The sequence below is a fragment of the Syngnathus typhle genome, linkage group LG3 (assembly GCF_033458585.1).
Source record: "Syngnathus typhle isolate RoL2023-S1 ecotype Sweden linkage group LG3, RoL_Styp_1.0, whole genome shotgun sequence".
NCBI lineage: Eukaryota > Metazoa > Chordata > Actinopteri > Syngnathiformes > Syngnathidae > Syngnathus > Syngnathus typhle.
The window spans coordinates 4435235-4463079 of record NC_083740.1 but is presented as its reverse complement, the minus strand read 5'-3'; the positions used below and the strand labels follow the sequence as shown (position 1 = coordinate 4463079).

General features: G+C 44.1%; 2 protein-coding genes across 4 annotated transcripts; both read left to right on the top strand.

The window, feature by feature from the left end:
- The first annotated feature begins 1624 nt into the window (after positions 1-1624).
- Positions 1625-17470, top strand: pkn1a (protein kinase N1a). Of its 2 annotated transcripts, XM_061273420.1 has the most exons (24): positions 1625-1639; positions 1772-1925; positions 10251-10445; positions 10722-10827; positions 10902-11050; positions 11174-11294; positions 12271-12416; positions 12505-12718; positions 12796-12990; positions 13211-13320; positions 13499-13642; positions 13714-13789; positions 14094-14229; positions 14431-14515; positions 14916-14995; positions 15078-15153; positions 15218-15309; positions 15397-15573; positions 15651-15713; positions 15780-15856; positions 15942-16084; positions 16222-16329; positions 16404-16484; positions 16636-17470. In XM_061273420.1, the coding sequence occupies exons 2-24, from the start codon at positions 1905-1907 to the stop codon at positions 16837-16839; spliced, it is 2799 nt and encodes a 932-aa protein (XP_061129404.1). In that variant the 5' UTR covers positions 1625-1639; positions 1772-1904; the 3' UTR covers positions 16840-17470. The 2 variants fall into 2 exon arrangements, with proteins under 2 accessions (XP_061129404.1, XP_061129403.1); XM_061273419.1 differs by lacking the exons at positions 1625-1639; positions 1772-1925 and adding an exon at positions 8515-9612.
- A 155-nt stretch (positions 17471-17625) lies between these two features.
- On the top strand, positions 17626-27676 carry map2k7 (mitogen-activated protein kinase kinase 7). 2 transcript variants are annotated; one of them, XM_061273421.1, is made up of 12 exons: positions 17626-17787; positions 18859-18906; positions 20849-20990; positions 21313-21379; positions 21449-21562; positions 21742-21861; positions 22009-22116; positions 22291-22470; positions 22581-22661; positions 22878-23020; positions 23101-23146; positions 23225-27676. In XM_061273421.1, exons 1-12 carry the CDS (start codon positions 17664-17666, stop codon positions 23369-23371), a joined length of 1320 nt encoding a protein of 439 aa, XP_061129405.1. In that variant the 5' UTR covers positions 17626-17663; the 3' UTR covers positions 23372-27676. The 2 variants fall into 2 exon arrangements, with proteins under 2 accessions (XP_061129405.1, XP_061129406.1); XM_061273422.1 differs by lacking the exon at positions 18859-18906 and having other exon boundaries at positions 17630-17787.
- The last annotated feature ends 169 nt before the right edge of the window (positions 27677-27845 follow it).

The following is a 27845-nucleotide window of genomic DNA, read 5'->3' as shown; positions in this document are numbered from 1 at the left end:
GGAATAAACAATACCCATAACTTTCACACACTTACACTAATTAAAATCCCAAGTTTTTGGTGGTATATATTCATCATTTTGTGTGCATTGTGTACAATACTAGCAGAAAGTGTGAAGAGAAAAGAAAGAGTTGATTGCTGATTGCCCTGGATGACAATTGACAACCGAACCGAGGTGATCGCCCACTCACCGCAGACCTCCTGCTGTATTTGCTCCGACTTTCCTGGCAGAGTTTCCTCCTCTTTAGCTTCGGAATCTGTGATGTTCGTTGACATAGTCGTCACGCTGTTACAAGGCGTCTGAATGAAAAACAATATTATTAACGGAAGCAGTTAGTGATGCTAATCGTAATAGCTAAGCTAACCACTAATGGCGGTCAGTGATAGCCGAAACTACCGTCAGTAGACGAGACCAAAATTGGAAAAACTAATCTAATAATTAGCAATTAGATGCGTAACCTTTTTTTATGTTCATGGTCGTACAACAAAACTAAAATTACCTTAAATGCTCCGCGTGCCAGTTCTATACGAAGGCAGTGATTCTTGCTGCAATTAGCGACTGAGGTACGTAACTTTCGACTAGGTGATAGTTAGAATGCAATGAATCCCTAAATTAAAAAAATATATATAGATGAAACGTTGTGCTTTAATTTATATAATTATATTACTGTACCAGTTACTGAAAGTAAATTCCCAGTAGTACCATGCCTGCAAATGTTAATATATTTTTTCCATAAAAAAAATCAAACGCTCAATCTGTCAAAAGGCACATATGTATGTGCTATTTTTTATTGTATGGTGTGTTCACCAAAGTATTTTTGTTAAAATTTAAACAATTGTTTCCCCAAAGACAGGTAAACAAACTTTAGGCATCATTCGTTTGCCTAATAACCTTAATTGTCAAGTTGTGACAAAATTAAAAATAAAATAATTTGCTTTCAAAAAGTACTTTGTAATCTAGGTAGAAGCAATGAAGAAATGCATTTAGGCATAATAAAATTACGTTTTTATCCTAAAAGATGACTGATATATGGTTGCCTTGACAACCACGCAGCCCGCCAGTCACGTGACGCATCCGGCCGCGCTCCCGCTGCGCGCGCCTTGACGAATAACCGGGTAGTGTCGGGATCGCGCGCGGCCACGCAACACCAAGCGTTATAGTTGTTCAAGTAAAAAAAACATTGTCTGCCATCCAAAGCGAGTGTTTCGTCGTGATGCAAGTGCCTTACGTGTTCATGACCCGCCTGTTCTTGTTTTAAAACGCGGCGGGTGTTCGCGGGCGCGCGCACGCACGTTCTGACAGGCGGCGTCCTGAGTGTCACGTGATCCAGAGAGGAGAGCGAGGTAACGAGCGAGGCAGCGAGCGAAGCGTGTGTGAGGCTTCACGGATGTCACCGGTGAGCAAGCTCTCGAGGAGGAACAAGCTCCTGTTTCTGTCGCTATTTTTCACTCACAAGTAGCCGTGGATGTGAGTTTTTTCTTTTGCGGCAGCGCGAAACGGAAACGCCGCCGTGTAGGCTGCTTTGAATTTTTTTCGTGGGGTTCATTGTTGTACGCTGCCATTGTGGATGACCCCCCCCCCCCATTCGGATTGGATGATTTACTGTGAGAAGGAAAGGGAGCGACCACGTTTTTTAACTGTATATGTGTTTGTATAACTATATTTATTAAAAAAAAAAAAAAAAAGTACGTGAGTGGAGGAGCTCGGCAAAACAACAGGGTGGGTCCACACCCAGGCGAGGATTACCTCCTGACCGCCTTTTTGTCAACAGGCTGTTTGGACAAAGTTGAGACAACATCCATCATTGTTGTGCCATTGTCTCGGAGCTGATTGGCGAGGGCTGGGGAGGATAAGCCCCACATGAGCACAGGTTGTCCGGCAGCGACACGGCGACAGGCACCGGGATGGCCAACGACTCAGTCCAAGTAAGTTGACCAACGCTCGCTTTGAATTGCCCTGCTTAAATCCCTCCAGGTTATGTGCTGTTAACTCAAGTATATATTTTCACCTTCTGAACCTTCATATTATGACCAAAAAAATTATATTTTTGCTCTAAACATCTCTTAAAACCACCTCTACTAAACACATCAATCAATTCTACCCTTGCAATGAAATGCTGATATTATACTACATATAATATATTCAGTATTTGATTAAGCTTTTTGTGTTTTGTGAAAATAATAGTTCACTATTTCAATTGTATGTCATGGAAATGGATAGTTTGTTTCTTATTAATAATTGACTGTAGGACACCTCAGTGTTTGCGACCTGGACCCGAGCCCACATAGTGTTGAGTGTAAATTATGTACATACTTTACTGTTTTGACTAAAAACAAAAAAGTCCTCCTGACATTTATAGCAAATCCTCTAGCCAGGAGGGTTTTGAATGCGGAATAATCTTCTTTCATTCCACGGTTTCTCTCCATGACACAATGACATTTTCGAAATGGATGTGTTGACGTTTTAAGAGTGGGGTTGCAACACGTAATTAAGCATAGCTAAAAATGTCACACAGCAAGCAGACTGCGCAACAGGTCCATCTGTTTTTTTTTTTTCAGCAAGCTTGCGTTCTTGATGCAATGAGGGGAAGTTGTATGTCATTCTTTTTGGGGTGAAATAACAATGTTGCATAATTCTAATAGTAGGACCTCGACAATTTAGGGCCACTGAGGCAGGATTACACTTGTGATGACCAAAGAATAGACAGATCCTTGGGTTGCGGCGCTGTTGAAGGAGCTAATGAAGGCTTTCTTTGTTTTTATTTGCATCCGGATCACAAGTTGTAGTAAAAATGAGACGGTCTGATTTGAATTACACTGCTGACGTGCTTGGCTGTTATCAGACTGCTTTTAAAAGCTTCACATTGCGTGACTTTTCCACTTGAAGCGGTCCGAACGCTTTGCTTTGACACCGTGGTGTTTCTGGGTCAGCCAAAAGAGTTCCGGCATGGATGGAGTTGTTCCATTACATTTGCATGGTCTACGAAAAACAACCGGTGTTGGAAAATGTGCCTAACGGATACATATGTCTCGCCATTTCGGCCTTCTAACCAGTATAAGACCAAGGTAAATTATTTAAAAACATTGCAGGACTCAAATGGAAGACAAGTTCCTCTTTTTTTTGGGGTCGTACTTCCAGAAAGATAACCCCAGTAAAGTATGATCTGTAAATATAAAGTATTTCTTTGTTTCTATATTCTATTATACTGGAAACCACCCAACTTTTTTTTAGAGGGTTTTTAATCCCTCTCAAGACAAAAAAGTGTTCGTAAACTTGAATAAATAGCATAGCTTAGCATAGCATTGCAACTACAACATTAATTGTATGGCCATTTTAACTGATCAGAAGAAAGTAATTCCCGAAAAACTCACAATAATGGTCCCTCCCTTCCTCCCCCCCCAAAAAATACAAAATCTACACTCTTCCCCAGACGTGTTATTTGTCTGCCCCACAGGAAGGCACTATTAAACACCCTCTAGTAAAAGCACCCCCTCCATGTCAGACTTGCTCATAAAATATACAAGGTGAGGCGAGTACATCACATTGATGGATGCGCGGTCATTTTGTCTCTCGCGTAATGTTTTTCGCGTGGTCTGTGTTCACAGATATAGAGTCCTCTGGGGAATGCACTGGAGTACTCCTTACAAGGCTATGCCATGACATAAGTAGACAGATATGCACACAGTCGTGTTTTGCCTCTGACGTCACTGCCCTGCTGGCAGACATGCATGCGCAATCCTCAGCAAAGCTTCAGCACCTGACGACGGATCAAATTCTCCTTCATAAATTTCCCGTTTCGAGATGAATGCAAATGAGTCAAACGAACGTAGAGTATTAGTTTGATGCGGTTGTCCTCCGAGGCTCACATGGCCTCGGCCCCCCCGAGGGCAGAGGGTCTAAAGGGCATTATGCCGATGCCGACAGCGCTGTGCCGCCATGGCAGTACAATAGCAGCTATTGTCTGACAGCCACAACCTAGTTCGCATTCAGTTCACTGCCAGTTCATTTCCCCACATCCTTTGACTGAGGCGGTTGGCAACCGCGCCCTCACCAGTCGCCCAACCAAACCCGATGCTGCATCAGTCACTGTCATGACTGTAAGCTCTCGTTAAGCGAGGTTCGTGCATCCTGGTTGGTATTTACATTACCAATGTCCACCCAATGAAAACATCTCGTAACTTTTCAAAGACCCCGAGTGACCTTTAAAGTCTTGGTCAATCGTATTCCAACAGTAAGAAAGTACCAGAAGACTGTACATTCATTCTCAGTTGAACTATTTAATGGATGCAAAAAAAAAAAACAGATTGACTCTTCTGCCAGATGCTGAAGAAGGTCTAATCTTTCCAAAATGCTCCCTATTGTGTGAGGCGATACTAATCTGATAGAAGTAGCTCATTCATCCACTAGTATTTTTTTTTAGTGCTCTCCTAAAGGCATCCATGCAGGTGGAAATGTGCCCCTATGTCTGCGCAAGGCTTTCATTTAGTGTTCATACATTCTCATGCAGGGCCAGGCCTGACATGTCAACACCAGCAGCCTTGACCCTTGACCCTTCCCTGCCCAGGGCCACATGCATCGATCGCAGTGCCGTTGCTGTCGTGCTGTTTAAACGTTGACTCTTTCTTTGCCAGGATGCTGGAATCGAAACAGTGAACATCTTTTGACTCGTTCATCCTCTTGCTTATACCATTGACCCCCCCCCCCTTCCCCTCCAAAAGGGGGACTGCTGTTAACAAGTTTTTGCACGAAACAATGGGCCGCCTCAACAGGATAAGCGAGGCACGCTTGCCCAGAGCTGAGTCGACAAACGCAAAAGCTCAGCTGCTGCGAGCGCACGTGTATCTTAGCGAAAACTAGCCTCGTCACGCCACAATGCCGAGCCGATCAAAATTATCTTAAAAGTAGTAAAACAAAAAAAAAAAAACACCTGTTTGAAAGATGCGCAATCGATATTCAGCCATTTTAGTTTGTCTTTCCCAGTGATCATCTCGACCGAACTGGAGTGCGGATGGCTCGTTTTGAGTTTTGTGCAATGTTGCTCTTGGGTTAGCGTACCCCCCCACCCTGTTTTCCTTGACTCATTCTCCTCCCTTCTCTCCAAACTACAGCTGTTGCCTTCCCTCCCGCCAAAGCCAACGCTTTGTTTTCCCATTTGAGTTGAACCTCAAGAGCTGCTATCGTCTGCTGGGGGATAATTAGTAAAAAAATCTCTCTGTCTTCCAATCTCTCTGAATATACTATATTTAAATAATGAGTTGCGAATGTTTGTGTGTGACTTATATAATTGGGCGAAGGAGAAATCCCCGCAAACATTCCCTCGTCTCAACAGTGTGTGAGCGGCTCAAGTTACGTTGAGGACACACAAGTAAAGACTTCGGAATGACAGATTGAAATAATTGCATTGTTTCTGATCCCAAGTAAGAAATGACAGCCTCTGTTAGACAAAAATAGTCACTTGAGCCCTAACAGAAGACACAAAGAGAAAAAGGATGTAGTGTTTTGCTCAAATAAAATAACTTATTATTATTGTTATTATTTTAAGAAGTCTAGTGTAGCAGTCGTAGCAAATATGCTACAAAATGTGCTAAGATTTGCTAGAGCACCAAATATTATTTTTCCCACATGTACTGCAGAATGACATACCAAAAAAAAAGTGTATGATTTCATGAAAATGTTCTTTGGTTTCATTTTTGGAAGTTTATTCCCCATCCTATTGTATTCACTCTCATGGGACAATTTACAGAGCGTTTGCTGTCCAGCAATATCTGGCTTTTAGGTAATAGACTAAAAACGCTTCCTTTTTATCAAATTAAATCGTCGCTTCCGCTAAGCGGCCGGTACTCAATCAACCCTAAATGATTTACACAACCTAGACATTCCATCAAATTATAAACCTTCACTCGTGGTATTTTTGCTGTCGTTTTTTGACATCAGTTAGTGACTGTCCTCGACGTGGCATTGTGTTGTAAAGCACACACATGCGCTACACAGGCCTGCTCCACTGGTCTTTACAGCTGTTGACACACCTAAAACAAAACCACATAGACAAACACGTGCGTGTTTTGAATCCCTCGAGGATCTTCTTACCCACCTCGGGTTCAGTTTTGATCAGCTCTGTTAGAGTTACAGAATTTAGAAACATGAGCAGGTTCCGATGATGTGCGAGTGATGAATTGTATTTGGCAAAAAGAGTCGTCGTCACACCGTTTTATTAACTATGACACACATGCATGACCGGTTTAGCAAGAGAAGCGAGCCCGAGTGAAAACGCTCGCCAAGGAGGTTTTGTTCAATCGTTACATAACTCGGGCTACACTCAATGTGAGCAATGTCTTTATCGGTGGACTGTCACAGACTATTTAGTACGACTTGGATATTTTAATATTGAAATCAAGAATAAAAAAAACATTACACATAAAAACGGGAAAGAAGGATGTGTCAAATAAATGGCCCCCTCGACACTTTGTTTGTTTTATGCCATGTGTTGAGATGGGGATTATTTCTCATTTCCAATTTCTCATCTTCCGTGCTTGAGTGGCTCCTCAGGTCTCATCCTTGCCACTCTCACCGCCAGCCGTCACGCGGACCCCAACAAGTCGAGCGTGACTCCCTGTCGGGCCGCGACATATCTGCAGGCCGAAGCCACAAGTTCACTTTTTTTTCCCATTATAGAACAATGCTACGATTGAGATGTACGATGGCGAGTCGTATGGAACGGAAGCTAGCCGTGAAACGTTGCTCGGCGGCGTAATGGCAGCCTGATGGGAAACCTGACATTGCTGTCATGTATAGCCTTGAATCATCTTTTCCTGAGGTTTCTTTGGTCCTCATCCCGCCTGTCTGATGTTTGTCGCTACTCCCAGCGGCCTCTCACGGGGGCCTTTTATCAGTCAGCGGCCTCTGGCGCTGACACCCCCCTTTCCTGCTTCTCTCCTTCCCCCTCTATCTTTTCTACCACCACCTGTCTTTTCTCCCAGGCTGTCCACGTTGTTCAGTTTGCAGGCTGCTCTTCTGTCCTTTCACGGGGTCTTCTTCGCCCCCTGTGCTCCTCGCCGTTTCTGTTCTGCCGGAGATAGGGAACTGTTTGCTTGAAAGAAAACACCTAGCATCACTAGTTAGAAGTCTTAGGAATGCTCGCAGATGTTTCCTCGGTGTGACGCTGCACCAACATGCAAAAGCCATCAGTCACCGTTTGCACACCACGGCAATCGTTTGGGCTCAAGGTAGACGTCTCTCGCGGCGACTCCAGTCTTCTTTCCACAGAGGGGAATGACGCAAAGCTGAGCTGACATCATATCAGTGCTACTACAGGCTAATCAGTTGTGCTGACCCGTTTCCAGCACTTTAAGTTAATAATGCCGCCTCTCACCGTGCAGCTCGTCTCCGGGCAAATCATCGAGACCTGTCGTAACAATCACCAGTCAAGCCGCTCTCACTGATGTCCTCTTGTAACATTACCAGTAAGAAAAAAAAAAAAAAGAATGTCCTAGTCATCATTTTTTTCTCTCCTCTATTTCTCATTAGTCCGCTAATTGTAGCTAGCGCTATCTCGCTCCTTATCTTGACGGGTTTAGCGTCCTATCAGGCATTTTAATTCTCCCTGATACGCCAGGAGCAGAAATCCGCAATCACACAGTGTCCTTCGCATAAATCCAAGAACCCTCTAACCCTCACGAAAATAGAACCTTGCTTGAGCGAAACATTCCACACCGAGGCCGATGCGTGTTTACATTCCAATCTGGACTCGCTGAAAACACAATTTCAGGACTTTTGTCATCCTTATCGGCAAAGTAGCTCAATGTACTCGCCGGCGTATGATTGACAGCTGTCAATCGGTCCGCAGAGCTGCAAGATGTCTGCTCACCTCACAAAGCATTTCTGTCAACTATTATCAACGATAGGCCGTTCCAATTTTTCTGACAGTCTGGGCAGTCTTCAGCTATGCACGACTGACTTGAGTTTTCATTGTACCCTGCACGGATTCACGACACGCTACGGCAAATGTCACAAGACTAACCCCCATCCCCCCCCTCCAGACAAAAAGCTACAAACTGTTTTCTATCTAACCAATGTTTTGTAATAATCCTGTCACGAGCCACACCCCGTGACACGATGTCCACAAAGACAACAAGGTTACCATTTTGTAGCCAAGTTGTCTAGCTTAAAATTACAAGGGAAGCAAAAAAAAAAAAAAACATGCTATTACGTTAGCATCGACAAGACCGGGGCCAGTGATTGATTTCAGTTCGAGACACCCGTTTCTATCTCTTCCTCCCCTGGTGCTTATTTGTCTGGTGTGTGCTTCTACCCCGTGACCCTCTCGGCGGGGCCTCATCCATCTCTCCTCCCTCTCTTCCTGTCCCCGTCATGCTCTCCCTTTGTTTGACACACGCTGCCTCTCTCGCTAGTTGTACCCGTCTAGCTGGACAAACTGCAGCTTCCCGACGGCCGCAAAAATTCTCCTTCCGACACCCAACCGACTATTTGTGTGTGGGTTTTTTTTTTTTTTTTTTCGGGAAATGTAGTCAAATGATCATCCATTCCCATGTCCTCCTTGTTTTATCTATTTTGGGTGGACTCAAAATCTCGATGCATCTATGCCTTGCAGTCATTCAGCTTGACATTCTGTGCAGGTTTGTTTATCCCCCACAGATTGCTTCGAAATGTCTTACGTGGCACTAAAATAGAAAAAAAACAAAAAACAGAAGCATCTTTTTATCTTGAGTGAATGTTTTTCGTCACTCCTAAGGAACAGGCCTCATCGTGACATACCATTTCGCACATATCTGACTTCACTTTTCGGCCCAACTTTGTGCTGCTAGCGCTGTCGAATTGAATTAGCTCAGGCTGAGTCATCTGTGCCGCGAGATGTCGCCGTTTTGGTGAGGTAACGCCGGGTCGCTAACCTGAGGGTGAAAGAGTTGACATCTTTTCTTCCATTTGCTGTGCGAGTTAAAAATCGGACCTGGTTGTTTATATTTTTGGTCAAATAATCTCGTTATTCCATTTCTGGAAGCTGCTTTCCCTTCCATCCTTTTTTTTTTTTTTTGAACGATTAACAATTTTTGTCAAAACTATGGAGTGAACTTTCTATTTGAATATTGTTTTCTACCGTTTCCTCCTCCCAACTTTACGCTCTGGCTTTCATCCAATACTTCGAAACACATCCTTCCCTCGTTTCCACCCTCAAGCGTTGACTTTACACGACCTGAGCGCGATGGATTCCCCGCAATGATTCATGAAACCTTGAACAGGACGGAAATGTTGATGTATGGAGCGTCTGTCGCCCTTTTCTCGCTCTCTCTCTCTTTCTCTGCTGACAACGGCGGTGAAGTTTGCAGAGGAAACAGGAAAGGCCTGAGTCGCTTGGTGTTGGAACTCGGGACGGATATCCTCTTCAGGAGCCGTGACCCCTCCCCTCTCACTTAACTCTCCCTCTCTTTATCTCTTTTTATCGGGTTTCCCCACCTCCAAAGCAGCCGCATATTGTCCACATTCGGGTTCAGGAGGGCATCGAAGGAAGGTGTCGTGTTCCTCTTGGTTTTTCGGATCATCAAACCTGAGCAAACTATGTGTTGGCATGGCGACGAGGAGGATGAGGACAGCTCGGAGGTGACGTTTTGTCGGCTTGTTTGTTTGCTTTGTGTGTTCCTGTAAAGGCAAGTGGCGCTAGGACCGGCTGTGATTAACGCTCGGGGTGTTCCTGATGGAGTGTTTGGGTTCAGTTAGAACGTCCTCACTGCTTTGTGATATTTTTCACAAGACCGGTGTGGTCGTACTTGAAGAAACTCAGCAGACTTTTTTTTTTTTTATCTACATGATGTTAGTTTTTACCGTGTCATGTTTCCTCCGATTATGGTTATCGACACAACTCCAAGTATCTGTTGGTACGGTCGGAGCTAGCGTTGCTATCGTTGGCTAACTGGTCAGCAAAAATATTTATCATGTTACTCGGTCCTGATCAGAGGGGGAAAAAAGTTCAAATACACTTTTAGGTGAGTCCAGGAGTAAAATTTAATCTTTATTAAAAAACACAGATTGAGTTGTTATCTGCATTCTTACTCAAAAATCCCCCATCTGTCCCTTCCTATCTCCTTCCTCCCATTAGACATCGCTCAGTCCTGCCCCATTTTTTTTTTTCCTCTTCCGGCATACTCGCCATCAACACCTTTCCAAACTGGGAGCCCCCGATGTGTTGTTATATTTTACGATCGCTTCCTCAATGACATCTCCGCTTTTCTTCCCTCCAGAGTGACCCGGGCGGGCTGTCGCTACTAGAGCAACTGGGTCTGGACCAGAACTCTGATTTCTCCGACTCAAGTGTGCAGCAGTTCCTGGATGAGCAGCGTGAGCGGATTCGCCGGGAAATCCGCAAGGAGTTGAAGATTAAGGAAGGAGCCGAGAACCTGCGCCGAGCCACCACGGACAAGAGGAACGCTCAGCAGGTCCGTTTGAGAAAATTGTCACCATGAAGATTCATTTACAAATCAATGTGCAGATCGGCGGTGCAAGCAGGAAACAAATTCAGACAATGACTCACATTCTATTTGTGAGACCGATTCTATTTGAGGGACACGCACTGAGGAAATATGTTAATTACCACCACTGGAATGATAAATGGTTGTAGCCCAGATAGCGAGACAGATTCCCGCCCTGTAAACTCCCAAGAGAGTTATGAAGTCACAACCGAAGCTCTCTAAACTCTCGGTTGAATTCTTCAGGTGGAAACCCAGCTCAGGTGCTCCAATCGTAAGCTAGATAACCTTCACGCCCAGCTCCAAGAACTGGATGCTCACATTGTGGTGAAAGGAGGAGATGAGAATAAAGGTAAATTGGCCGTAGCAATTCTCTGCATGATGTCAATCTTGGTTCAACTCCAACCTTTTCTCTTGCTGTTCCAGATGAATGCCCTCAGTCCCCTGGGACGGAGAGCAGAACATCAGCCCACAAGGAGCGCATCGCTGCCCTGGAGAGACAGCTCAACATTGAGCTCAAGGTCAAGCAAGGAGTTGAGAACATGATCCCAATCTACGCCAATGGCTCCACCAAGGTACTTTATTTGCCAAGACTCAGTCGCAAACAAATATGAACGCCGCTCTCGCAATCTGGAATCGTTAGTTCAATCGAATGTCAACGTCTTCCAATGTTTGCCTCTTCCCGCTTGTGCCATCAGGATAAAAAAATGCTGCAGACGGCCCAGCAGATGCTGCAGGACAGTAAAACCAAAATCGACATCATCCGCATGCAAATCCGCAAAGCCGTGCAGGCCACCGAGCACAACGACGACGGGCAAGGTATGTGCAAGTTAGCTTAACTCGGGCAGAGCGGGAATCCAACAGTTGACCCTCCACTTACTAGATGACTGAGCCACGGCCACCAAATATTAAGATTGCATCTTATGACCCAATAATTTTGTCCATATGGTTCTTTATGCTTATTCATCCCTTTTTTTTTGCTCCAGTGCTCCCCCTACAGACGTGTCAGGAAGGGAATCCAGAAATGCTTTTTGCCTTCTAACAAGTCAGCGTAGCGTTCAAATAATTTCCTTATTTCAATAGATTATTACTTGATTCTATTTATCACACTCTCCTTTCCATCACACTGAAAATGTGATTTCCCCCCCCCGCCCCCATTTATGTCTCTTAAACCAAACAGATTTTCTCGCTTGATCCAAAATTACGAGCCTTCAGCTCCTGACGTCGTCAGCTCTCCCATTTTTTTTTTTTTTTCCTCCCGTGCTGTCCTCCCACATCGACGGCCTGGAGTTATTCTGGTTCATTTGAAGCGCGCGCACACAGGGGAGTAGGTTGTGGGTCTCGTGTACACAGACGGTCTCCAGGCGCCACACCCCCTGAAGGGGTCATCTCGCAGGGTCCATGCTCTCAAGGCACAACACCTTATTAGGAGATACAAGCACCCATAATCCACCTCCACTCCCACCGCTCATATTACCCCCCCCCCCCCTCAATTCCTCGAGCTTATCGCTCATACTAAATTTTAAACAACTCACAAATCTTGGACATTTTTAATACTGTCGTATTTTTACCCACCACGTTCAACAGCTGGCCAAAGGTTGTGCTTATCTGCTCTTTGTGCATTTGATCATCTTCCACCTCCTCCTCCTCCCCGCCTTGTGCCTTATCTGCTCCATGGGAGCACATTGCCCCTTCTTGAGAGACCACATCTAAGTGAGGTCGCTCAGATGTCGTCCTCCAGGATGACCAAAGACTGCGTAGTGACCATCGATTGTAAGGCGATGTCTTTTGACAGGTAACCACGACATGTGTGGGGTGGAGCTGCGCATCGAGGAGCTGAGGCATCACTACAGGGTCGAACACGCTGTTGCTGAGGGAGCCAAAAACGTGCTTAGGCTTCTGGGGGCCAGCAAGGTTCAGGACAAGAAAGCCATTTCGGAGGTAAGCTTAGGTAACTGAGGACAAAGATCATTTCCCGAATATGTGTGAACATCCACAAAGCTTGAAGCTGCATCTCCTCCGTGCACAGGCGCAGTCTCGACTGAGCGAAGCCTCTCAGCGCTTGGACTTGCTAAGGGATTCTCTGGACCACCGTCTGGCCGAGCTTCCTGAGGACCACCCCAAGGCCAACGTGATCAAAGAGGAGATGGTGCTGTCCTCCTCACCGGCCTTCAGTTCTCGCCATGGCGCCCCCTACGTACACAACCAGTACAGCACCCTCAACAAGCCCTCGCCTCTCACTGGTATGAGGCCGGAAACGAGACTTAATCCTACCCTGAGGCGAGAGCTTACTTTAAAACTGGTTCCACCGTGTGCTCAGGTACCTTGCAGGTCCAGCTGCTGGGCTGCGTGGGGTTGCTGGAGTTGGTACCAGGGCGCAACAAGGGGACTGCTGTTATGTTGCCTTGTTACAGCCCCGGGGATACGCGCTCCTTCATGAGGGGCAACAAGACACTCTACGGCCGGAGCGGTTCAGTCAGCGGGAAGACGCCGAGCAAGACAGAGGAGCTCTCGTGTAAGGATGACATCATCGTCGATGCGAGGCTAATATCAGATGTTGCAGCCGGGCAATTGTCATTTCCGCTCTCTGATTGCGAGACAGGAAATCCTCACATTGGGCCGCAGCAGGGGTTACGCAACACCTCAACACCAAATAATCTAAAAAAAAAAAGCTGACTATGTTAAATGTGCTAATGCATATTTTTCTACTAAGTATGCTGGATGTGTTCGTGCAGCTGAGGTGAGCGCCGTACTCAAGCTGGATAACACAGTGGTGGGTCAGACAGCTTGGAAGACTGTCGGGGAGCAGGCGTGGAACCAGACCTTCACCGTGGAGCTGGAGAGGGTCAGTCACTATTTTTTAAATTAATGCCAACTTAAAAAAATATGAGTATGAATGACAGCCAGTTTTGCAAAACTTTGTATTTAATTAAGATACAATCCGCTGATGTTATCGTGCTGCTTTTGTTGTCACGTTTTGGGAAAAAAAAATCGACCAAAAAGCATATGCCTGCATGTTGTAGTCGAGGGAGATGGAGATTGCGGTGTACTGGAAAGACTACCGCTCACTGTGCGCTGTGAAGTACCTGAAGCTGGAAGAGTTCCTGGACAACCAGAAGCACACGGTTCAGCTGGAACTGGAACCTCAGGGCCTGCTGTTAGCTGAGGTAGAACTTCAAGCCCTTGGAACGGAACTAAGTTACACACAGCGATTTTTATCATTCTGCTTGATTTCCAGGTGACATTCTTCAATCCGGTTATTGAGAGAGTCCCTCGCCTACAAAGACAGAAAAAGATCTTCTCCAAGCAGCAAGGTGAGAACATCTTTTGTCCAATTTGAATACTAGATTCAGTCATCAGTCAATTGAATTTAGCTAATAGCAACCTCTAGTGGTCAACAATTTTTATTTATAGTATTTATTAGAGGGACTGACAGCTTCATGTGCCACTCACTCAGTGGACACTTCATTAGGTACACTTGCATGATCTAAAGAGGTCCACTGCAATATGGATTATGTTATAATGAAGTAATACTTTAATGAAAGAGATCAGAACGTCCCTTAGGAGCTAGCACTCGCACAGTGTATTTAATCACATTGTGTTTGTTTATAATTCCAGGCAAGGCATTCCTTCGAGCTCGCCAAATGAACGTGGACATCGGAACGTGGGTGAGGCTTCTCCGAAACGCCATTCCCACCGCCAACAACTCGGGAACGTACAGTCCCAGCGCTCACAACCTGGCGCTCAATTCCGGGTGAGACGCACACGTGGCCGCCACTCGTCTATCCACATGGACCCATCAGCAACCCCCCAACCTTTTTTCCCCTTTTTGTTGGACGCCTCCACCCCCACGTCTAACCTTCCTCTTGTTTGTCTTCTCTCTGTTCATTTGTGCGTCCTCTGCTGCCGCCGTGCCCCGTGTCGCTCTCGCCGCTGTCTCGTTGGGCGCTTTCAGGGAGATCTCCGTGGAGAAGCTAAGTCTGGATAACGACTCGCCGATAAGAGGCGACTACAAACGAGATGCGGAAGTGCACACACCGGTGAGACAGACAGACAGACAGACAGGGGGAGGGTGGTCAAGAGGGAGCTGTGAGTGCATTTTGCCATCTTCAGTGACTTTGACGAGTATTTCTACTGTTTATTATTTCGCATCAGTGCGACCTCCAGTGGACAGAAATAGCAACAACAGTTATTTGTATGGAATATTGCAGTGAATATCTGTTTTGAGGATTTTTTTGGGCATTCTTGCCTGACTCCACTGCTTATTTCACAATTTTGAATTTGATGAAATAATTGTTGGCACATACCCACAAATACTTATAATGAGGCTTGTTACTGCCTCAGTGTGTGTGACACACATCTCGACATTGTGTTTCCCTGTCCTTTTATGTCCACTCGTGTCTTCTCCCCCCCCTTCATTCCTTTCGCTTTCCCTGCCAGGACCGCCCGCCAATCATCGAGCCCTTTACCCTCCCAGACCTCACTCCTGAGCACCCTGTCCGAATCCCGTCTGTCAGCAGGTATGCATTTGCATGCCGGAACGCGTTATACAATATGCCACGTGCCTTAAGTGTCTGGTCAAACTTTCCATTGCGTCTCCAGTAAGCGGAAGAAAGGCCCTCTGTCCCTCCAAGACTTCAGGCTGATAGCCGTGTTGGGGCGAGGACATTTTGGGAAGGTATGCCAGCGGACTTTAATCTCAAGTGTAGCTTCAATGAAATAACGTGCACGTCCGTCTGCAGGTGCTGTTGGCCGAGTACAAAAAGACGGGCACCATGTTTGCCATCAAAGCTTTGAAGAAAGGTGATATTATAGCACGTGACGAGGTCGAAAGGTGTGTTTGAGAAGTTCATTGTATCGGACAATTAATGGAATGTGCTGCCAGGGTTTAATCCTTTTTTTTTTCCCTTCCCCCCTTCAGTCTGATGTGTGAGAAGCGCATCTTCGAAACGGTCAACATTTCGCAACATCCCTTCCTGGTCAACCTCTTTGCATGCTTCCAGACACCAGAACACGTATGTTTTGTCATGGAGTACACGGCAGGAGGCGACTTGATGATGCACATCCACACCGACGTCTTTACCGAGCCACGAGCCGTGTATGTAACTAAAACGATTTTCTGGATGTTCTTAATGGAAAATAGATTTCTCATGGCGCTCATGTGTTGAATTTCAGGTTTTATGCTGCCTGTGTGGTTCTTGGACTGCAGTTTTTGCATGACCATAAGATTGTGTACAGGTAAGTCGAAGACTTAGAAAAAATTAAAATAAAATATTAAAATTTACCACGCATGTTCCGTTATAGAGACTTAAAGCTGGATAACCTGCTGCTCGACACAGATGGCTATGTGAAGATCGCCGACTTTGGCTTGTGTAAAGAAGGTAAATATTGATTACCACTGGATGTGGAGCCATGTTGGATGAGGGTCATGCGATCGATCGGGGACAATTTCTTTCTGTCACGTAGGCATGGGTTACGGGGACCGCACCAGCACTTTCTGCGGGACGCCAGAGTTTTTGGCCCCCGAGGTCCTGACTGATACATCCTACACCAGGGCAGTGGATTGGTGGGGCCTGGGGGTCCTCATCTATGAGATGTTGGTGGGAGAGGTGAGAAGTACACATAAATAGATGAATAATCTTCACCGTGTCGTGATTAAATGTCAATTTCAAATCGATGTCGCAATTGGCGGAGGGTGTTGTCACGATACGACCCTGCTCATTTCCACTTCATTGTGTTTTTGCAGTCGCCATTTCCAGGCGACGACGAAGAAGAGGTGTTTGACAGCATCGTCAACGACGAAGTCCGCTACCCGCGCTTTCTCTCAACCGAAGCCATCGCTATCATGAGACGGGTGAGAATGACACCTAAATGTGACTCACGCTAGTGACACATGTACTCACTTTGTGCATCTGTGAACATAAACAGCTGCTAAGGAGGAACCCGGAAAGGCGACTGGGCTCCGGTGAGAAAGATGCAGAGGAAGTGAAGAAGCAGCCTTTCTTCAGGGTGAGGAATTTCACCTCTAATTCTATCCCACATAAGTGGCAAACTTAAATTGATCCAAAGAAAATTTTAAAAACCCGAAAGTGTGATAAACCTGTAAACAACCGAGACGTCGCTTTTATTTTATTTTTTTTACATCCCTTTTAATTTTCAGAACATGGACTGGGAGGCCCTTCTGCAGAGGAAAGTGCCTCCTCCCTTCGTCCCGTCCATCGGTGACAAGGAAGACGTCAGCAACTTCGACGAGGAGTTTACGACAGAACAGCCGGCCCTGACGCCTCCGCGGGAGCCTCGCGTTCTTACGCGAAAGGACCAGGATAGCTTTCTGGACTTCGACTACGTCTCGGACATCTGCTAGTGGAGCGGGGATATCGTTCTGCGGCCCCCTCGGCCTCCTGTATGATTGTTTCGTTAAAACACTGTGAATGAATGTGGGTAACACTGAAGCTAGGTTTTCCACATCTGTGGGCTTTTATAGGCTCAGGCTGAAGGAAATTGGGTAAATTATTGGCGGGACGAAATACGTAGGAGTCGTCCAGCTGCCTCTTGTTACCGATGCCTTACATTTCTACTCTTATCAGACACGCGGACCAGTTTTTATGTTGTCAAGGCTTTGTATAGAGCCCCAGGAAGAGTGACGCAATGAGCTGCGTGCATACTTGTCACTGTTTTGTTTAGTTTTTTTTAAGACTCAAGAAAACATGACCTGTTAAGAGTGTGAATCCACTGACGACGAATTGACGCATTCAGATGTGACAGGAAGTTGAAAACAGGGTAAACTGTCTTCACGTCAACGCCGCCGACGTTTTCTTATTTATGCTGTACGGATTTTTCACGTGACCACTCTACAGCTGTGTTTGGTGCAAATGGACTTTGGACAACTGCAATATTGCAAATACCCTGCACATAGGTTTTTTTTCGATCCGGATCCGTTCGGGGTATGATAATTGCAATAAAACAGCAAGTGCAGTTCGCACGTGCCACAAATATCAGTGTAGCATTTCTGTGGTTGGCATTAAAAAATGTACAGTGGTGCCTTGATGTACAAATTACACATTGTGTATTTAACTGAGGCAAAAACTTTATCAAATTTTACTAACAGGTGCATGTCTGCAGTCTTGTTCCATTCTGCCAAAGAGGGCAGTATCGAGCTCTGCTTCGTGGGAAGCTCAATTTTTCAAGATGTCGTCGCTGGAACAGAGGCTTTCGCGGATCGAGGAGAAACTAAAGCAGGAAAACGAAGAGGCTCGGCGGAGTATGGACCTCAAGATTGACATGAGTCCGCATAGATCCCACGCAAGACCAAGTGAGTGTCCACAGGGGATGCCCGGGCTGTCCATAAAAGGGCCAGAATAACTATGTTGAGGAGGAAAAAGCTCGAAAGAGGCGGAGGGTGGAAGTGAAGGAAAGGGGCGCTGTTAGCCACTGCGTGCTAACCTGCTAGCTACATAAACAAACACCGACGCACGTACTACGCGATGTTGTTTCACTCTTTTGCGCTTGTTTTTTTGTTGGAAACGAGTCCCGGTGGGTGTGTAAAATGACATTTGAAAGTCCGAGTCGCTGTCATGAAGTAATTAGCCGATAGTCACCTCGAGAATGTGTTGCGCTACTGTGCTGTCAAACATGCTAAGCTAACGAGCTAGCAGACTGAGGCAATAGTCAGCGGCAGGCCCGACATAAACCATCAAATGTTGTATTTTTGTGTTATTTCGTGGAGTTACGCGAGTGTTTTTCCACAATAACGGTGTTTCGTGGTGATTAACCCTGCTGCAAAATGCAATTTTACTGCCATTTTCCATCCTTGACGAGACAGCGGCTAACAGATACTAAACTCACCAAATAAATGTAATAAAATAAAAGATCATTTACTTTTAACATATCTTTCATTGATTTTTGTCTGTTGTGTAAGTCAGACTTAAAATTGTTGGTGAATACACAAGCAAGTGATTTTATTTATAGTCATAAATATATAATATTCCAGTCTTCTTTTTCCTCTACAAAACTGTTTTCTCGATTTTCCTTCCTCCTCTTAGTGCATTTGTGAATTTCTTCTTCTTCCATATGGTCTGCTGTATCTCTGTTTCTGAAGGGATTGCATATCTAAAGAAAACAATGTTCCGATCTTTTCAGAACATGGAATTCAAAACGTTCTGTGCCTTACATGTATCTTTTCTGAAGTATTTGGAATTTGCTTCCTTTCTAAAGAGTCAAAGATGTAGAACTGTTTATTTTTACAAGGTGTGTTCTACTGTTTTTTATTTGCTGCATTTGTCTTATGTGAGAATATATGTGTAGTATGAGAGGGAATGTGTGTGAGTAGTTGCAGAGTAGTAATGTGCGTGTGTGTGTGTTGTATTTTCTTTCCTCCGTCTAGTCATCGTGATCCAGCTCAGTCCTGCTCCAGCTCCTTCCCAACGTGCAGGTATCATTCAATCCATCGCTCTCTCTGCCACCGCACAACAACCTGCCACCCCACCCCGTCTTGTACGCCATGCCATTTCTGACCACCCTGATTTCCCTTCCATTCTTTTACACATAGTCTCATCACCTCATCTGAGTCTCGCTTCCTCTCTTTCGACTTATTGGTACTACGTGGTGCCAGTTTACTGAAAAGGCTTTACAGCTGTCCTTCAACTTGTGTTTTTTTTTTTTGTCTGATTAGGAAAAAAAATCCTTTTAGGGGATGTAAGTGAATTGATCTGTCTTTTGTTTGAGGCATATATGGTTGAAGGAAATGCCTTACTTATTCACAGGAATGAAAAGTTCATTCGTAAATATGTAAACTAAGAAGTCTCATTGCATCATACCCTCTCAAACTGAGCGGTACCATAGGAATTGGGCTGAATCAATCTAAATGGAGATGTTCCAAATCGAAATCATAGTTCATGTATTCAGATACGTGTTGAATCGTCTTCAATCGTGTCATATATTTTTCCAATTCTTGTTACACAAAGGTAATCAAAAAGTTAACATTTGTTGATATTTATTCGACCGCATTTGGGCCCGGAATTAGAATAATTTCAGAGATTCCAATGTACCATTTTTGAATTTTAGACAGACACAATAAATGATTATTAGGTTTGGCAACGCATTTCCTCGATATTTTTATTCTATGACTCAGAAATCATCTCTGCTATTCCCCTTCAGCCCATTGACACCTCCCCCTCAAATCACACCCTCTTTCTATCGTTCCTTCCCATCTCCTCTTGTCTGTGCGTCAGTGAGTGGCAGGACAGCGTTGGCGTGTGTATGTGTGTGTGAGAGAGAGAGATATGCGGCTGTCCGACAATTAACCTCAACTTTTGCTGGAGGCGGAGGATCGCACAGTGCATGCAGCCTTTCTGCACGGCGCATTTTGTTGTGGGTTTTTTTTTTCTTGGGGGGGGGGGGGGTAGTGTTTGTGTTTTGACAGTGTCTAATTCCGCATCCCTGGAGTGCGGTGAATACTCGTCTTCCTCTCTCGTGTTTGTTTGCCTGAAACTGAAAGTCCTCTAACTTCCAGCTGCACTATGGCCCCATGTTCCTCCTCACCTGCAGGGGGCGGCACCTGCAACCTTGTGTCTTGGTTTGCATCTTCTCTCTTCTGGCTCCGTGTGTCTGTCTAGTCTATGCCAGCAAAATTGGAGCCGGCCAAATTGGAGCTGCACTTTTACTAACCCCTTTTCCCTCCCCTCACTAAGCGGTTTTCCCCTCAACAGGCTCCAGGATATGAACACCCACTGCTTCTTGGGCATGGAAGAGGCCATCGCTACCAAAGAAAATTGCTATTACAGCTATAAAGCGATCCTGACCGGACAACCGCAAAACTCAGACATGAAGATGGCATTTTAGAATTGAGAGAAACGCGAGTAAAAGCATAAATGGATCATATACAAATAGTGAAGATTTTTTTTCCCCAATCTAAGTTTCTCTTATTTCTCAATATACATCAGTGCCGAAATGTAACGATACGTTATAAATTTAATCTATAGGTCAGAATTCAGCAGATCACAAATTTTCTACAAAAACATGGCTAGGCTGAAACTGAAACAGTTCCTGTTTTATTCAGATTGTTTCACATTTACAGCATCTCAAACCGTGCTGCCATCTACTGGTCGGCAGTAAAAGCACACCAAAAATAAACGGGAGTTTTTGAACAAAATTATTATTAACTCCGCCCCATGAAAATCTACAGAATAACGAGACCGTGATCTTATGTCCCGCGACAGAAGGTGTATTTCTGTTTAATATTTATATTCTCACCTGTGGAATGAGGCACAATGGCGGCTTGGAATGGCTAACAAAGGTTTTTCAGTGCTGTTTGACATGCAGGCCTGTGGTATGCAATGCACTCACTATTAGTGATGGTTTCTCTCCCACACCAGCCCTTCAGCTGCCTCTAGCCAACGATGCAGGTAGCCGCTCATCATCTTCAGAGAGTTCGCCTCAGCACCACCACCCTTGTCGCCCCAGACACATGCTCAACCTCCCCACCCCACAGTATGGCTTACAGAAGAGTCTAGAGAAGTATGTGAGATCAAAAATGTACACTTTTGACTCGGGCCCGACCGATATGGATTTTTTTTCTACATTTGGCAGTATTCATTTCCAATACCATTTTTTTCCCCCCTGGGTGATTTGAATCTCATTATTGCTGTCTTAACGTTGTATTGTGTAAGCCGATAAGAAAACAAAAACAATTGGGGAAAAATCGGAAGATTTTATTTTGCCATTTGTTTGCAACTGCTAACATTGGTCGGGCCCAACTTGCATCATCGCACGATGCATCGACACTTTCGAATCTTACGTTGCATTAATGTGGAAAATGTTTTTGTTTTTGTCCCCACAGTGCAGAGATTGACCAGAAATTGCAAGAAATCATGAAACAAACGGGTTATCTAAAAATTGATGGACAGGTGAGATGACTTGATCCTGGTTCAACAATACATTAAATTCAATGCCGGTTCGCATCTGTCATTCTCCAGAGGTATCCGGCTGAGGTGACGGATTTGATCAATGAAGGCGAGATTGGCAGCGGGACCTGTGGGCAGGTCTTTAAAGTGCGATTCAAGAAGACTGGTCACGTCATTGCAGTTAAAGTAAGACCTCGCTGTATTTCTACCTGCCCACAACTGCCTTTAGAATTGGAACATATCTCAACAACAGATTTCTGAAATGGCCTTTTTAGAATATTAACTGCTTCTCTTCTATACTATGATAGTTCTGTTGAATTGTCATCTTTCTATTATTAAATCCAAATGTGTGTGTGTGTCCTTAGCAAATGCGCCGAACAGGAAACAAGGACGAGAACAAGAGGATCCTGATGGACCTGGACGTGGTGCTGAAAAGTCACGACTGCCCTTATATCATTCAGTGCTACGGTGCCATAGTTACCAATGTGGGTGTCCTCTAAATACTTTACAGTGGAACTTGCAAAAAAAAAATTGGTTTGTTTGTTATAATGCAGATTAAAAGTATAAAGTTAAAAAAAAGTAATAAAACATCAATGACATTAATACAATTTCATACGGGCTTGTCTTTCCAGACCGATGTATTTATTGCCATGGAGCTGATGGGAACGTGTGCTGAGAAGCTCAAGAAGAGAATCCAAGGCCCCATCCCAGAACAAATTTTAGGAAAGATGACTGTTGCGGTAAGTGAGCCATTTCAGTTGGGCAGCAATTATTTTAGTAACTCCAGTAACTGCATTACAAAAATCGCTGCCTCAAAGCTTTGCTGTGACCGAGTCAAATATTGAATAGCTGCAAGAAAATACATTGCTGCCTTAATTTTGCAATTTCATCACCCCTTTGTGTTTGTGCTCCAGATAGTCAAAGCTTTGCTGTATTTGAAAGAGAAACATGGCGTCATCCACCGTGACGTTAAACCCTCCAACATCCTCCTGGACGCAAAAGGTCAGATCAAACTCTGCGACTTTGGCATCAGCGGACGCCTCGTCGACTCGAAGGCAAAGACCCGCAGCGCTGGCTGTGCTGCGTACATGGCAGTAAGTGCTCAGAAATCCCCCTTTTTTTTTAAAATTTGTTAACTTAATGAAACTATCTAGCAGAAAGTTTGTCCAGGCATTTTGTTTGAAGTTTGTATTTATCCTTGCAGCCCGAGAGAATAGACCCTCCCGATCCCACCAAACCCGACTACGATATCCGAGCGGACGTGTGGAGCCTTGGCATCTCTCTGGTCAGACTCTCAAGTCATCCTGACTGATTATTTTTTTACCCTCATCTTTAATAGAACAAAATTCCTCAAGTTGCACCTTCATCTAGATTTGCTGTAGCTTCTCTTAACAACTGACTAACAACTTGTGAAAAGAGCTTGTCACAGATGGAATTTTAGAAAAATGAAAGTCATGCACCTGATTGTGAAATGACTCGCTGACTGTCGACACTGCACTAGGTGGAGTTGGCTACCGGACAGTTTCCTTACAAGAACTGCAAGACAGACTTTGAGGTCCTGACCAAAGTGCTACAGGAAGACCCCCCTCTGCTGCCTCTCAGCATGGGATTCTCCCTCGACTTCCAGTCCTTCGTCAAAGATTGGTGAGCTGGGCAAACCCCAAAATAAACACTCTTAAACTTCATACAAGATATTGACAGAAATTCTTGTTGCGTTTCTACAGCCTCACTAAGGATCACAGAAAACGGCCAAAATACCACCAGTTGCTGGTAAGACTTGAATGATCTCCATTTTTGGCGACAGCAAATGGCACAATGGCCTAATCAATCTTGTTGACCTCTTTGCAGGAGCACAGCTTCATCCGACGTTACGAGGTGCTGGAGGTGGACGTGGCCGGTTGGTTCCAGACGGTGATGGATCGCACCGAGTCTCCACGCAGCAGTCAGTGTTACAGCCATCAGCACCAGCTCCACTGCTCGCTCTTTAGCAGGTAGCCCGCAGAGCCCCCTTTCGCCCCGCTGTTATCTCAGCTGCCCTCTCAAATGTAGTCTAGCTTCAGCCTCAAGACGCTAAGCCTAGCCTTAGACTCTGTTCACCGGAGAAGCCCTCGACGAGCAAAACGACGGCGACGGATTTTTTGGGAATGGTGGATTTGATGGATTGGATTGCATGTTCAATCTGGACAGGCAGACATGGGAGGGAGGCGCTCTGTAGTTAGTTAGCTTCATTTGCGCGCGGCTACCATTGTTGTCATCGCACTCGTAAACGTGTTGTCACTTTTTTTAGTTGCGGCTTAGCAGCGGGTGTCACCCGAGCTACTGTAGAGTATCCGAATACAAACACAATCACGAGTAGTCGCAATAAATTTGAACACTGGAGGAAACCGCATTTATTTCACTAGTTCAATTAAAAAAGACTTGTACTCATGTATGGATTCACTATACATGAGATTTTTATTGTTTTTATACGCAATTTGGATTATTCCATCCTACTGTACAGTTGATAGAAAAACATCAGAATTTTACAAACAATCGAATATTTCTTAATATTGGAATGAACCGATTTGGTACTCAATCTTTTGTTTTGTTTTTTCAGTTGAACTACTGAAATCAAATCTACTTGACACACTATACACCCTAATTAGGTATTTTAGTCCAACACACACAGATCATCATTTCTAATACCGATCAGTTTTCAAGTCAACGAGCGCCAATCTTTGTATCGGCTACACAATTGGAAGCGAAAACTCTGGGAAAGAAGATTAGTGTCGTGTTCTAACCTTTTTGAGTTGTTGGTCTTTAATGGAGAGGAGATGGAAGGAAACTGGTGGCTTGGAAAAGTGGCAATTGCTTTTTCCGTGAGGAGACGCAGACGTTGGACTTGTACAAAGAAATAGAAAAGGAGGTGGATAGGTGTCGTCACCATCTTGCCGACTCCACTTTGCTTATCTACCTCGTCCTCTCTGTCTGCCTCTGCTGTTTAGTGTTTTCCAGACCAAAGGTGATTGCGGTTATGAGGAGACATCTTCGGGTGCGCTAACAACATTTACTTTATTGTTCAAACGAAGAGGCGTATGTTCAAGAATTAAAATAGTGCTCCTTTTCTCTCACAAATATATAGGCCATAAGATAATTGGCCACTTTTTTGTGGATATGAAAACACTAAATCACAGCTAAGTTTTTATTATTATTATTATTATTATCAAACCATAGTTTAATCACTACGTTGTTGTAAATGTCTTCAAAATAAAAATAATTGTAGCCCAATATATCTAAAACATGTTGTCATACAGAGAGTATTAATTTTATCGTTCAAGCGTTTAGATTTAAAGCCTTATAATTAATAACTAATAATTAGTCATATTTTAACCACAATTTGTTTTTTTAAAAACCTATTTTGCTCTAACCCCCAAATTGATGACTTATTTTCATGCATAAACTAAGTGAGATTCTCGTGAGAATTATTTAGCATCAATAGTGGAAACGTGAATGTTTATCCACAATTAAGCCTAGTTGAATTAGTATAGTGAAGACTTGACTGACTAGGCACCAAAGCAAATCACAGAGAGATGCAGAAGCGATGAGTGGTACTGAACGAGCCAGGAAGTGTCAGAAAGCCAGCGAGAGATGAGATGATGGCAGTAGAGATGACCGGAAATGGAAGGAGAGGTCAAGTTGTTGAGGAAAGTTCAAGTAGACAAAAGGAACTGAAGTATGTGCTTAAAAGAAAGAGGGACTGTCGAGAAGATATCCGCCATTGTACAAAGCTTTCATGGCGTTACGCCAACTTTTTATTTTGCTTGAATTAGCCAGCGAGCTAGTTGATTTGTATTGTTCCGTTTCAACATATTTATTTACTGCTGCTACAATTTCATTTTGTAATTTAATTGTGTTAATTGCTTTAGACGCTGCCGTCACTTCTTTTTTCCCCCAAAGGACAAAATACTGTTTTTGCCAAATACGTGAAGTCCAATGCAAAAGACCGCACGTTGTTTTTACCAAATACCGATTAGAAGAGCACGTTTTGAGGAAGGCGAAAACCAAGTGAGAGTAAAGTACTAATCCATGACACCACGTAACCACACTTCACACAACTAATACAAGTCATTACACCATAGGCGGATTAAGAGGGTGGCTGTCTATCTATCTGTCTGTCTGTCCAGATGCTTTCGGTCATGTCCATCCACTGCGAGCTTAACAACTGCACACCAAAGGTGTCCACAACCCAACATTGTCAGTAACAACTGTTATGAATTGCTTTCAGCTATTATACATATATATCTATTTATATACAAATAATATAATTGTGTGTTTGAGTGGCTTTAGGGGGTGCTGTGGTGTAGCAGCCCCCAATCCCCCCGCCCCTTTTGTGTGCTCTGTTTTACCGTACAGAGGGAGACTGGCACATTATACAGTATCACACGACGACGAGGGGGTCGAGCAGAACGACTCGAGTCGACACGATGTACAGGAATAGTTGAGTGGAGCAAAAGGCCATCGATGCATTGACACGATGTGATCCAGCGGTGTCGTTCGGCTCGGCCCGTTTGTCTACTCTGCAGAATATCAACTTGACTTTAAAGCCACGGTTTACATCCACAGAGCTGACATGTACAAAAAGAATCATTCCGGTGCTTGGCATCCAGTCATGAATGACCGGATGTGTGTGCGTGTGTCCCCAGTCTCCCACTGTCTAATTTGTTTTTGTTTATAAGCTGATGTGTACCGACACATGCTCTATGTACTACTTGGCTTGTAGAACAGGAGTGGGCTCGGTACAGACCCATCTGATTTAGTAGGACTCCTGGAGAACTTTGGAAAATCTAGGAAAGCTCCTCCAACTCTGTTGTAGAGAAACCAAATATTTAAAGTGATCCCACCCTGGCTTGATGTGTATATTAGCTCGCCGGCTGTGTATATAAACGGTGAAGCTAGCTGCTAGCGCCTACCTGAGCTGTGCCTTGGCGTCCAGCAGCTTTCTCTCTCTTTCTCGCTCTCTCTCTCTTCCCTCCCTCTCTCTCTCTCTCTCTCTCTCTCTGTATTTATGTGTTTTAAATCCCATCTGTAAGTAAACCAAATATCATCGTCACTATGCAGTCTTGCTAAACCATGTCGGCTTGCTACGAGCGGTACATTATAAAGAGACTCCCTCCCTCCGAGTTTTAATGAGCAGACTACACATTTAAGGATTGTATCAGGGTGGGTAGGGATTTTTTTTTTTTTTTTTATCTCGCTTTCTGTGGAGTTGGCTCAATGCTGTAAAGCAGGGGTGGGGAACTTACAGACCAGCTATATACAGTTGGGGAGATATGGATTTGATCCCTTGATAAAATCTTAAGTTTGCTCACAAATTGCATACACTTGCATAAATAATACACAAAAGTTGCATGTTGGAATTTGATTCATCCCGTCACCACATTCATAATTGAAACACTCGCTCAAATCCTCCTTTGCCATTGAAATGAATGGAGTTGCCATTAATCCGTTCCACACTGTCCCTAGGGAAAAAAAATGTGGGCAAATTTAAACATTTAAAAGGGGATCATGCAAGTATATTATCTGGCTGGCCTTTCATGCAATTGTAAAAAATATCAACAGGACTTGTAATTTCACCCTGATAATATGTTAAAATGTGTTTATTGACTACATCATTGTAAAAAGGTTGCTCCCCCTGCCGCCAAGTCTCGCAAGTGCACGCCATTGTCAGAGCTGGTTCTTCCGTTTTTGTTTAGGAGTTGGAGATGCACATGACTTATTTGTTGTTGTTTTTTTGCCAGGAATGTTGTATTATTTTTGCAAAGCTCTCAATCCCACTTTAAGCTCCCTTTTATTTTCTTATTTTCACCTAGCTGTATGCGTGTCTACCAAAAGTCTGTATTGATGGTGATGATTATTATAATTTTGTTATGCTTTTTTATGATCATTGTTGTGTCACAATTCAGATGATTTATGGTTTTAAGTTTATTTTATTATGAGTTTATGGATACTATTCAGGTCAAAAATGACACCAAATTGGACAAATAGATCATAAATGCACGGTGGAACCTCGAAAGTTGAAGAAGTGTGCGTGGTTATAACCCTATATCCAGAAATTGAATTTAATCTGCTCAGTACAATTACAGCAATAATTATCAATGACGTACACAATTTAAGTTTTATGGTATGAGTATTTTTGCTTTAGTTTTATTGCACAGCGGTTAACTTGTTTTTAAGACTTTTATGACCATTAAGGGTGTTAAAATGTTATTTAATGCATAACCTGTACAGTTTTATTTGACATTAGTTCCTATAAGAGGATTTTTTTTTTTTAATTTTGGAACAACTTTAAGGTCAACCAGCATCAGAGCATGGATTCAACTTTGGAGGTTTCACTGGATGTTGGTCTCTAGCTGTAACTGATGTCCGCTTGATTGTAGCCGACACTTAAACTCAACTCTAATAGTATTGTTACGATTTATTGATGCGGATT

What these genes read in the sequence shown, in the direction of transcription:
- map2k7 (XM_061273421.1), top strand. Translation starts at nt 17,664, where the DNA reads ATGTCGTCGCTGGAACAGAGGCTTTCGCGGATCGAGGAGAAACTAAAG. An exon ending in ACGGTGCCATAGTTACCAAT is followed by an intron (nt 21,862 to 22,008) that starts GTGGGTGTCCTC and finishes TTGTCTTTCCAG; the next exon opens with ACCGATGTATTTATTGCCAT. An exon ending in GGAGCCTTGGCATCTCTCTG is followed by an intron (nt 22,662 to 22,877) that starts GTCAGACTCTCA and finishes ACACTGCACTAG; the next exon opens with GTGGAGTTGGCTACCGGACA.
- pkn1a (XM_061273419.1), top strand. Translation starts at nt 9,571, where the DNA reads ATGTGTTGGCATGGCGACGAGGAGGATGAGGACAGCTCGGAG. An exon ending in AGGATGAGGACAGCTCGGAG is followed by an intron (nt 9,613 to 10,250) that starts GTGACGTTTTGT and finishes TCTTCCCTCCAG; the next exon opens with AGTGACCCGGGCGGGCTGTC. An exon ending in GGCGAGGACATTTTGGGAAG is followed by an intron (nt 15,154 to 15,217) that starts GTATGCCAGCGG and finishes GTCCGTCTGCAG; the next exon opens with GTGCTGTTGGCCGAGTACAA.